This window comes from Thamnophis elegans, chromosome 5 (assembly GCF_009769535.1).
Source record: "Thamnophis elegans isolate rThaEle1 chromosome 5, rThaEle1.pri, whole genome shotgun sequence".
NCBI lineage: Eukaryota > Metazoa > Chordata > Lepidosauria > Squamata > Colubridae > Thamnophis > Thamnophis elegans.
In genome coordinates, this window is record NC_045545.1 from 34460757 (window position 1) to 34472942 (window position 12186).

At 44.4% G+C, this 12186-nt stretch overlaps 1 protein-coding gene across 1 annotated transcript; it reads right to left on the minus strand.

The window, feature by feature from the left end:
• Nucleotides 1-213: 213 nt before the first annotated feature.
• On the minus strand, nucleotides 214-6237 carry CDKN2C (cyclin dependent kinase inhibitor 2C). Its single transcript, XM_032218996.1, has 2 exons — nucleotides 5680-6237; nucleotides 214-1865 (listed from the first exon to the last, which is right to left on the minus strand). The coding sequence occupies exons 1-2, from the start codon at nucleotides 5806-5808 to the stop codon at nucleotides 1485-1487; spliced, it is 510 nt and encodes a 169-aa protein (XP_032074887.1). The 5' UTR covers nucleotides 5809-6237; the 3' UTR covers nucleotides 214-1484.
• Between the last annotated feature and the right edge of the window lie 5949 nt (nucleotides 6238-12186).

The window sequence follows — 12186 nt, forward strand, 5'->3', positions numbered from 1 at the left end:
CTGTCACATAAAACATCAGTTTCTCAGTTTTTTTTAAAATCTTCACAGCAACAGTTGAACTGGGATACCCACACCCACCCCACATTTTATGACACAGAAAATTCTTTGTGGAGGCAAATAACAATGAATTATCTCCACTGCAACAAACAAAGTTTTTAATCAGAAAACTATAGGGATGAGAGTGAGATAATTCTAAATAATTGATAAAAGTTATAGGTTTTGAAATTTATTCCCATGCAAAATACATCTGTTTAATAATCAGCTTTTCTACTCAGCAATCCTAAAACTCCAAGTAACAATGCATTCCCAGCCACATCTGCTCAGAACTAAACTCCATTCACTCAGTTCAGTACAGTTCAATCCCACATAGAAAACTGCAACCTAAAACAATCCAACTTCACATTTTTGCTTCTGAGTGCCTATACTACAGTTATATGGAAATTTATGGACTCTGTAAAAGAGGCTTTAATCAAAAATCCCAAGTCTTAACCACAAAAATAAATGCTTATTCTGGATTTATCCTACTGGAACAAATGTGAGTAAATAGTACTACTCTGGCAGTTTAATCTGAGAAAAATCTAGAGCATTCCCAAAATCTGATCAAGTCACTAAATGCAATCTAATCTTATAAATTACTTTTTATCTTAAACTTTTGTTTGTGCAAATAGCCAAGATATCATATTCCCACACTGTGTGACTTTAGACTTGATAAATTCCTTCTTGCTCTTTTTATTATTATATGTTACATTGAAGCGTCACTATTCAAACTACCCAAATTGAGATTTCCTCTCTGATCAGATACAGTGATGAATCAACTGAACCTTTGGTCCTAAACATGTTTAACAAGAAGAAAGCTAGATTTCAGCAGAACTTCCTTTAGAAAAAGAGATGTTTAGGAGACAAGGCATGGCAAAGAAAAATAACAATGAAAGCGCTTTTAGTGAATGTTCCATAGACCTTTTGTTAGCTTATCCATCTCATCAAACGTTTGTGATTCAATTGTGCAAAAGCCTGTCTTTTCCTCCCACTTCCCCTTCTGGCACAAAAGGTCTTTCACATATACACTCCTTCATGCACTGTTTCATATTATGTTAACCTCTGTTGGGCTAGATGATGTTCAGGGATGGGAAATCACAGTAAGCCTTTATAGATCTTTTAAAAGAAATGCACAAAAATACATCTTCAATCTCCCTTAAATGAAGGGTGAGGTGAGCAGCAAAAGCAAACCAAGTTAAAAGAAAAGAAAAAAGAAAAAGCATTCATAAAAGAAAGGCGAGAGCCCAGCCAGTTTCTCGCTAGTGAAAAGCTGCTACTGGCATGATTTTTTCCCCCAAAGGGAAAAATATCACCCCCATGTCTGCATTTGAAAAAAAATATCGACCCCACCTATTTGTATACTTCGATTAAGATGGAGAGAAAGAGAAGAAAGGAGAGGCGACAGGTGTATAAGCAGGCACTTTGGAGTCCGGGGCAAGAGGTGGGTTTCAGTCCCCGCTGAGGGCGCCCTCCCTCCGCCTGCTGTTCTCCAGCAGTTTAGCGACGGCCTGCCTCTTGTAGAGCTTGGCCAGGTCGTAGGCGGTGGCTCCCTTCTTGTTACGATGCCCCACCCGGCTGGGCGTGCGCTCCAGAAGGAAGGCCACGACGGCCAGGTGGCCCTCTTGGGCGGCCAAGTGCAGCGGCAAGTTGCCCTCGTTGTCCTCCACGTTCACGTCCGCTTGGAACTCCAGCAAAATCTGCAGCGTGTCGAGGAAGCCGGCACGGGCCGCGTCGTGCAGGACAGCGAAGCCGGTGCGGTCTTTCAGATCCGGGTCGGCGCCTCGCAGCAGCAACCGCCTGGCGATCTCCGGGTTCCCCAGTTTCACCACCTGAAGGCAGAGGACGAGAAACGCGAGGCAGTGGGCAAATGTGTCTCCTCCCCAAGGGTTGGGTTCACACACTTTACACGTGTATCCCCACTCTGCCATACCTGCAGAGCTTTTGCTAGGTTTTGCTTTGGGAAAGCCCGTGGGAAAGTTCGCGCGGGAGCCTAGAGCCCGCAAACGGGATGTCAACTTCTTCGGCATCCCAGGGCAGAGAATACAAGGAAGGCTTTCTGAGCCGGGATATTTTGGGATGGCACCAGTTGACGTCTATTTGGCATTTCTGGCCTCCTATTTGGTCCTCAACATTAATGGTCCGGGGCTTCAGAGAGACCGCTCTCCCACTCCTGCTTTTAAAAGACGAATTTAGGTCTCTTCTGAGATGCTACAATGGAGAAGGTATAATTGCCGAAACGGTAGGACTGTGAAACCCACTCTACACCACACAGAAACAAATAGTGCCAAAATAAACAAACAAACAGAATGCTGGGAAATTGTATTTCCTGTTGTGTCATGATAGAAATGAAAAAATATATCAAGGGACGGGGTAAAAGGATGAGGTTCTTGGTGAAGGTAATAGATATATAATGACACTGATGGACTTGTCCTACTTTCATAGAAAGTAGGTCGAAAATCCAAAGGTCCCATTTCCCAATTGTATATAAAGGATATAGGACTACAGGACTATTTCTAATTAAAGATGTGTCCATGTCAGGTGTGTTGTACCTTATTAACAAATATACTGCATATGTAAGAAAAAGCTCAATTTCTTCCCTTATTTAAGCCTTTCCAGTTGCAATTGAGAACAAAATAAACAATTCTGTAAACAAAAGAGCAGATAGTGGATTTGAAATATAATGTATTTTGCAAACCTGGATGGATCTAAACTCCTTCTTGGGGAAGGAAGTGCAAGCAAACATGGAAAACTACCAGTAGTGAAATGAAAGAAGTAAGGGGGAAATTGAAGAATGCCACTATTAAAAACAAAGCTGTGTTGCTTCTGCACTTGCAAAGAACTGAAATGTAATCCTATTATGGTCACATTGTAGACTAATTGTAGATTACTCAGAGAACACATTTTAATCAATAAGACAGAGTATATATTTCCTGTGTCCCTTATCTGTGGAGTAACCAGTCAAATGGGTTTATGTAGTTTTAAAAATATCTTAGTACATTCAGAGGGTCTTAACTTCCAAGGAAATGTACATGTAGATTTGCAGTTTTAGTTTCATTTGGGATTGTTATATTAATGCAAATCAATACCTCTTAAGTTTATTGCTTATGTTCAGTTTCAGTAGAAAGTTTTTAAAAGCTGTTGGCTTCCCTAAACATTCCCTATTTAAGTGAACTATTATCACTTAAAAGCACATTTTCTTAGGAATCTCTAGTTTTTGGTGAAAGAAAAAATGATATAGTAACTCTATAATTTTTCTTACATTTTCATAGTTCAGACTGCCCATCTTTTTTGAATTTTTTAATCCTTGTGTCTGAAAAGCCACAGCCAAGTATCACATATTGAAGTTTACATCTCAGTCAAGCTTTGTTACAGCTAGTTTTCAAAGATGATGTGTCCTTTTGCTTCCAGTATTTTTTTCTTCAATCTTGTTTTACCTACTCATTTATAAAATAATATTGCTGTGTGCCTTTTACTATTTTTTTCTTGCGAGGAATGCTGTCTTCTGTTTTAGTATACAAAAGGGAAGCAGTTACAGTAAACAAAACTGGAAAATCCATAAAACAAGAGGGAGTTATGTGAGAAAGCACATAAGACTCAGAATGTAGATCAGCAGCCACAAAGATGATAGTTTACTAATAGTTTAATAATCTCTTCCTTGGTAATCCAATCACCTGTCCTCTTATTTACCAATTTGGAATGCAAATACTAGGAGTACAGTTAGCTTTTTGGAAACTAATATCTGCCATTATGATAAAATGAACATCTACTCCTTAAACTTTTAACATTTCACCTTGTATCTCCTGTCAAATTCATAATTTGGGATAAATACAAAACTCAGGATCAGGTTCCAAAACTGTGGAAAATAAAAGTTATCTATAATATACAAACTATGCAAAATGTCTGATTTTAAAGACAGTTTTAGATGTTTCTAAATGTTTTTTTCTTTTCTTTTAACAAGGGAAGGATGCAGATTACATGCAAAGGTCTAAACCTAACTGTTCTTAGCCAGATTGAGAAAGCAGGCCTTCACATAAACACCTAATTTGAAAAAAGAAGGGGAAAGTGAAAAAAGAGAGGAAAAACATTCAGAGAAGAGACAGAAGGAATTTAAATGAGACCATAGAAGCAAATGTGTATTTTCATCTTCTTTGGTAAGCAACATTGGCTATCAGCTCAAGTTCCATCATCCACCCACTATATCTTTCTGGCTTACACTGAAAATACTGAAAATAAGAATCAGCTTCTTACGTTGTGTTCACTTTTATTCAGATGTGTGTGTGTAGCTTGCCTCAAATTATGATTAGTGATGAAGCTGCAATGAAAAGTAGGTAGTGGAAAAGGCATGCCCCCGGCTGAGTAAACAGAGATGTATCTCTGTAAATCATGAAATGGGGAGGGGGAAAAGGGGGGGGGCAGAATCATTAAACAGTAAGAAAAAGAATTGGCAACTTAGTAAGGAGGTGGAAATCGAGGTTGCATTTCCTTTTTTACCACACCAATTCAATGATTGGTTCCAAACATGACCTACCTGTTATGGTGTAGAAAAACCTAAAAGGGTTCAAGGCATTTATGCTCCTTGCAAATCGGAAAATAATTTAGGATTACTGAGCTGAATTTGAAAAGAACACCAAGAAAGATCCTATTACAGGAGGGCTTCTTTCCATTTTAAAGAGGAGATTCTGTTGCCGGAGTTTTTAGCCCTCACCCACAGGGACCCCTTCTTCCAACATTTCAGAAAGTGGATCCTGTCCGTAGTTGAATCAACAAATTGCTTTTCTTTAAGGAGCCTGCTGAATATTCCGCAGTACTTGGGACCAGATCCACGGTCTTGCAGCACAAAATCCGCCCAGATTTTCACCTACCTTTTTCTTCTCTGTCTGGTTGGGCACCCTTACCTCGCCCCCCTCCCACGTAACACTTTCAGCACCGTTATCCAATATTCTCAAAAGAAAACATCTTTCAGCGGGTGCAGGGTTTTAGTAGCTGGAAGAGCTCCAGCAGCCGCCTGTAAATCTAAACACTGGAAATGTGTGTAGACGGCGTTATATACCTACGGAAAGGAAATTCTCGCAGTGAAGCGATCCACCGATATATCAAAAAGCACCCGAAGGATGATGAATAACAAAGCATTGGATTTTCGTGATCCAGATCGCCACATTGCTTCGCCGTACATCGCAGTTATTCAGAGGCGATAGAGGAGTTTTTTGGGGTGGGGGTGCTCGCCAGAGTGTGAGGAAAAATAAGCCCCAACCGCCACCCTTTAGTAGCCAGACAACACCCCCGTTCAGATACTGAAACAGATATAATTCGAATTTCAAAAATGAGGTGTTTACCGATGTAGCCTGGATTGTTCCTTTCCCTCCCCCTCTGCCTCCGCCACTTGCTTCCCTGTCTCAGTTTTTTTTTAAAGGCGAGGTGTTTTGCAGGCAAGGTTTATCCCGAGATTAGAGAAACATTAAAACCAGATTTTACTTAAAGTACGTCACTTTAAGGAGTTGGAGCTGTGAAACTTATAAAATATGGCAACCAACTCGCTTTTTAAAAAATGCTGATTTTTTTCCTCCCCTTTTAAAACGGTCCTTTCCCCCGTCAAACCAGTTCACCTAGTGGCGAACGATCGCCTCTGTCCGCCCAGATACCAACCTGCAGCGCAGTCCTCCCAAATCCATTTTGTGCATTGACGTTTATATTATTTTCCAACAAATTAGTAAGTTGTGCTAGGTCCCCTCTGGCAGCTGCGGACGCCAACTCATTCGCCAAAGGTTCGGCCATTCCTTAGGGCGAATGACGATCGCCAACGAGCAGAAAACCTGGGCTTGTATTTGATTATCTTAAGGGTTGTTTTTAGCCGGGCATGGCCATCGGAAACTGACAGGAGCGGGGATGTTAATCTTCTGGAGTAGATCTTCTTGTAGTAAATACTCGTAAAAAAGCTGCTTGCCAGAAGCCCGCCCCTTGGTTCACACGTCATACATACTGCTGCAGCTCCACTTGAAAAGCAGATCTCTGCACCTCTAACGCGCACAACACCCCCCCCCCCGCCGGACCTTGGCCGGGGCGCATAAATTGATTCAAGCCCTTCAGCAAGCAGAGCAGACACATTTGGGGGGGGGGGGGAGACCCAAGCTCAGTAAGGAAGAGGAGATGGGGAAAGCAAATAAGAAGGTGGAAGCGGAGAGAGGTGGAAGAAGAAACGGATGATACAACCCACCAGTTCTGTCCAGCCGAGACCCCGGGGCAGGCTTCTGTTGGAAGCCGCAGGTTCCGTTCCCGATATTGGGGGGTCAGGGCTTCGCTCTTGACCCCGCTGAGTCCGTTCTTCGCCCCCCGAGTAGCAACCCCTTGCACGGCCAACAGTAGGAGCGAAGGGGTTAATCCAGTCTGGGTAGCCGGGGGGTTAAATAGTCCCGGCCAGGAGATCAGCTGCCCAACTTCTTCGGGGATGCGGTGGGACTTCGGCGTTCCCATCCCATCCCGGGGCGGCGAGCGCGCGGCAGACCCAAAAGGCGCAAAGTCGGAGTTGGTTGAGGCGAATTGGCTGAGCCCGAGCGGGAGCCGGGAAGACCGGGCACATCAGCATGCCCGAAAGTCGCCGCATCTTTCGGCGCGCTGGTGGTTTCGGTGCCGTTTGCGGCTGCGGCAGCAACCGCTTCAGCCTCTGACGTGCCCCCTTTGCCTCCTTGGGCAGCGATTTTTCTGCAGCGCGAGGAGCAGCGGCGGCGGCTGTGCCTCTTTGACAGGGGCAGGCGAAGGGGCAATCCCAGCCCGGCTAAAAGGCGCCAAAACGACTCTCCGACGGTCCTGCGAGCGTCTGGAAGCTGCCATGGCTGGGTCAAAGCCCGTTGGGGAAAAAAAAATTTTTTTTTTGCTGGCTGCCGCCTAGAAAGCCGGTTCCTCCTCCTCTTCTAGTCCGCGCTCTCCCCTTCCTTTCCCCTCCCCGACTTCTCCACAGCTTTTTTGAAAAGGAAAAACATTTTGAGCGCTCTTTGACTTGAAACACCCGCCCACATTTTAACGGCAGAGATTTTAAGGAGGCGCCACGGAGTTCCCGGCAAAAGCAGGAAGGCCTGGGCGGGAGGGCGAGTCCAAGCGAGCGCGCCTCCTCCTCCTCGCTTTTTCTTGCTGGGCTCTGACAATCGGTCAGGCCGCGGAGCCGCCGTTCGGGGACCAGTAGGCCTGGCCGTCTCTTTCCCCCAACCTTTTACCCGGCCGGGCCTGGGGATATAAGCTGGGACAACGAGAGCCTCTATTTGCTCTTTTAAAAAGGTTGCCTCCCCCTTTCTTTACTATTAGCCTCTTTTCAATATAGCCCGAGAGGTTATCGGTATCGCCCCCCCCCCCCCCAGCTAAACCTTCCACTGCCACCTCCTGGGCGCCCTCTACAATTGTGATGTCGCAGAGCTCCTCGTCCTCCCTTTGATACAAAAGGACCCGAGCCGCACGACGACACGTTTTACGCTACTTTTCTAAGTGTGGGCCGTGGTTGTTGTTTGTTGACGCCAACTCTGCGGGCACCTCAGGAGAGTAAAGGAGGCGGGCCGAAAGTTAAGGCTACGTGTAGGGACCGCAGTGCCCTCTCTCGTGCATCAATGATCTCTTTCCCCGGAGTGGCATAGCTCGTTCGTCGGAGCTTCTTCTTTACTAGGCTTTCTCCGCTCCTCCGCCTACCGCGAACGGGAGCGGGGGGGATCTTGTTTGCTTGCCCCCCCCCCCCCCCAGGAGCACAACAGATCAGATTGGCAGAAAGGTAGCCAAAAGAGAGGTTTGGCTGCAGATTTTCCTGCAGGTTTTCTTTCTTTGGATCTGGTTACTAAGGAGACAGCCCAGACAAGGTCAGGCTGAAGGGTCAATGTCAGCTTGCTACGACTGTAGCAAATGAAAAACTTTTTCTTCACCCCTCTCCCCTTTTAACCGATTGCACTTATTTTTACCGCACCTTGGGGGGAAAGGGAAAAAGATAGTTGTGACATTTTAAAATATCTCTGAGGTGAAAAAAACAAGAGCATAAATACTATTGTGTGCAGGAAATAATATTGTATTCTGAAAATGTTGAAGAGTTGACATGAAACAAATGAGTGAACACTAGAGTCCATGAGTACATTCTGAACATATTTTCCACTCAGGAAATTGTGTTGTGTCAGTAAACTTAAACCATACCTAGTTTATATCATAATAATAAATCAATAACTTAATATACTGAATTATTGTTTCCTTGGATTCATCTGTCTAAGATGCAGCATTTTTTCTTTGATTGGGTTTAATGGACCACATAAAATAGCCAATGGTTGGTCAATCAAAATTGTGGCTTAATGTTTAAAAATAATGGTTTAGCCAACAAAGCATGGGTAAACCATGCATATTGGGCTAAACAAGAAAAACAGTTTATGACAAATTTGCAACTACTTAGCTAACCTGTTTTTTTTAGATGAATAGAATGGAATAGAATAAAATTCTTTATTGGCCAAATTGGACCAATGAATTGGACACATGAAGAATTTCTCTTTGGTGCATATACTCTCAGTGTACATAAAAGAAAAAAATACATTCATCAAGAATCATGATACAACACTTAGTGATAGTCATAGGTTACTAATAAGCAATAAAATCATACTACGAAACAAATAAAACAATATAAATTGTAAAGATACAAGCAACATGTTTATAATCATAAGTGGGAGGAGATGGGTAATAGGAAGGATGAGAATAATAATAGTAATACAGTCTTAATAAATAGTTTGTTGTGGAAGTCAGTTATTTGGCAGAGTGATGGCATTCGGGGAAAAACTGTCCTTGTGTCTAGTTCTTGTGTGCAGTGCCCTATAGCATCGTTTTGAGGGTAGAAGTTGAAACAATTTATGTCCAGGATGTGAGGGGTCTGTAGATATTTTCACAGCCCTCTTTTTGACTTGTGCAGTATACACGTCCTCAATGGAAGGCAGGTTGGTAGCAATTGTTTTTTCTACAGTTCTAATTATCCCTTGAAGTCTGTGTCTATCTTGTTTGGTTGCAGACCCAAGCCAGACAGGTGTAGATGACAGACTCAATAATTCCTCTGTAGAACTGAATCAGCAGCTCCTTGGGCAGTTTGAGCTTTCTCAGTTGGTACAGAAGAACATTTTTTGTTGTGCTTTTTTGATTACATTTTTGATGTTAGAAGTCTATTTTAAGTCTTGAGATATGATAGAATCTAGAAACTTGAAGGTCTCTACTGTTGATATTGTGTTGTCTAGTATTGTAAGAAGTGATAGCATAGAAGGGTTTCTCATAAAATCTACCCCATTTCTACAACTTTGAGTGTGTTTAGTTCAAGATTGTTCTGGTTGTACCACAAGGCTAGTTGATCAACCTCCCTTCTGTATGTAGATTTGTCGTTGTCTTGAATGAGACCAATCACTGTTGTATCATCTGCAAACTTCAGTAGTTGAATGAGATGGATGCATCAAAACTATCAAATGCAAGACACAACTAAGCAAGACTAATTACTTGATTTTTATCCCGTTTTCATTATTGTTTGTGAAGAACTCAAGGTTGCAAACATACCTGAAACTCTTTCCTCCTCCTATTCCCCCCCCCCCCGCACAACAAACCTGTGAGGTGAGTTGGCTGAGAGAGACTACCCAGTCTCACCCAGATGGTTTTTCTTGCCTTGGAACTAGAATGACATGACCACAGTTCACAATTTTAGTGACATCCCCTCCATTGACTCTGTTTGTTGGAAGCATGTAGGTGTGAAAGATGGAAATTGTGATCACATGACTGGAGGAAACTATGGTGGTTGTAAGTGCAAGGACCAGTCATTAAATTACTTTTTCAGCACTGCTGTAACTTTGAATAGTTGCTAAACAGGACAAATTAAGAAAGGACCCCCTATATTCTGTAAACGTCAGCAGTTATTTCATGAATGACAAGGCATTGTCACAGCTAATTCCCCACATTGTACTATGCCAGGGCTATTAACTATGGTTTATTAAACTGGCCTGTTTAGTGGTATGGATAAAATATCACAATGATGTGAAAATTATTATGTGCATAAAGATGTCAACTGTGTCACAAGTTCTGATGCAAGTGTATAAGTCATAACATGTCTGATTATGCAATCACCTGCATATTATCATTTGTCCCCTTTGCTTATGCTCGTGATCATGTTAGTCGCTGAAGCACAGAGATTGTCTTTAAAAATACATTCATTTCTCAGTTTAGCTAATAGAATTGTCTGATAGACAAACACAGTGATATTTTACTGTAAGAGCAAATTGAATTCCCTGCAGTAAGTTACAGTGGCACATTTTAGTAGGATCTCTTGAATTTCCACTCATATAATGTAGTTTGCTAATACTAGAACAATTAACTACAAAAATGTTTGTATAGTGTCCACAGCATCAAAATAATGAAGACTGCATTGTACTATACTGTAAGCTTCACATTTTTATCATATTCTTTATGTTACATCACAACATGTGTATCCAAATGCAAGGCCTGCAATGTGATAGTGCAATGTTGTTTTTGTTGGACTGACTAGTTTGACACATGCAAACAGAATAAAAGAGTTGGAAGGCACCTTGAAGGTCTTCTAGTCCAACCAATGTAATATAGCAACATATTGTAGTTACAATGGGTTCCACCACAAAACTGCGGTAGACTAAAGCGCATGTGACTAAAGCGCGGTGACAAAACTGCACCGTCAAAACCGCGTGACAACAGCGCGCCGACAGAAGCACGCTGTAACATAACCCTAAACCTAACGCTAAACCTAACGCTAAACCTACCCTAAACCTACCCTAAACCTAACCCTAAACCTAACCCTAAACCTAACCCTAAACCTTACCTTAAGTTAAATCGCGCTTCTGTTGGCGCGCTGTTGTCGGCGCGCTGTTGTGGCCACGCTTTTGACATCGCGGTTTTAGTGCCGCGGTGTTGTTGGCGCGCTTTTGACGTTCGCGGTTATGTCGTGCCACGGTTACAATGAGGGGCTTTGTATTTCTGATTTAATTGCATTAGGGTTCTTTCTCCAGTGCACTGCTCGGAGAGTCCAAGTGTGGGTTAACACAGCCTAACTGCCCTTGGACTGAGTGATGTTTTTCTGTTGACCACGCCTCCCTTTGCCTCTGCATGCTCAGTTTAAAAACTCAGTCTGCCCGTTGGGACTGTTTTGGGAGTGCTCCAGTTCAAGGACAGATAGGCTGGAGTTTTTCCCCACTTTCTTGGACCACCTTGATTCATCCTTGTATTCAGTGCATTGTGCAGGTTTGTTTGAAGGCTGAGAGGTCGCCCGGGCCATCCCTGTCACCGCCGGTCGCAAGCGGTGCAGGGCGTGCAAGCTGCTTGCCCAGGGCCGCTGCGGGCGAGCAGCGGGGGTGGCGGGAGGCATACCCAGGCATTGGATCCATGCTCCCTCCCCCAACCGCCATTCAGTAGAGCTTGCTGGGCGTTTTCGCCGCTAGCTGAAGCGGTTTCCTTTCTGCCCGGCAACAGCGGCGACGGTTAGCCGCTTCGCACGCTTTTCCCTCAGGTGATTTGGATTTGGCGGGAGGAGGCTGCGCGCGCACCAACTGCCATTTTGATTCACCGGAGCGAAGTCTTCAAGTGAAGAAGTTTTCTCCAGCTTCGGGAGAGCGAAGTTTACTCTGCAGCCAGGGAAAGACTCGTCTTCACCTCTCAGTGATCGCAGAACGCCGCAGGGAGGAATGGGGCTAGTCCGGGGCACCGGCTGGCCTTCCCCTCCGAAGCTAAGCCTCGGGGCATTGAGGGTGGTGGGAGAAAGGACCCCGGCCACCAGGCGGCTCTTCCCTCCTGAAGTGTCTGCGAAAGCGTTTTCCGAGCCGGCTGGCCAACGCGTGAGCCCGTTCCTGCAGCAGCTACTTTCCAGGCCCGTGGGTGCCCTGAACATGGCTGAGGAGTGCAGGGAGGCCTTGGAGGAACAAGCAGGGTCCTCCAGCAAGCGTAGCAAGCTGGATCCCGTGGCTAGGAAAGGCAAAGGGCACAAGGGTCCTAGTGGCAAGTCTTCCCCAGGGACTGCAGGGACCGCAGTGGAAACCAGGGGGGGGTGTAGGCCCCTCCAGGAGGCGGAACCCCTCTCGGCCCCTGAAAGCAGGGACAATTCCCCCTCTACTAGGGAGGCCCAATCCCCAGGGGGCAGCGAATTCATTTCGG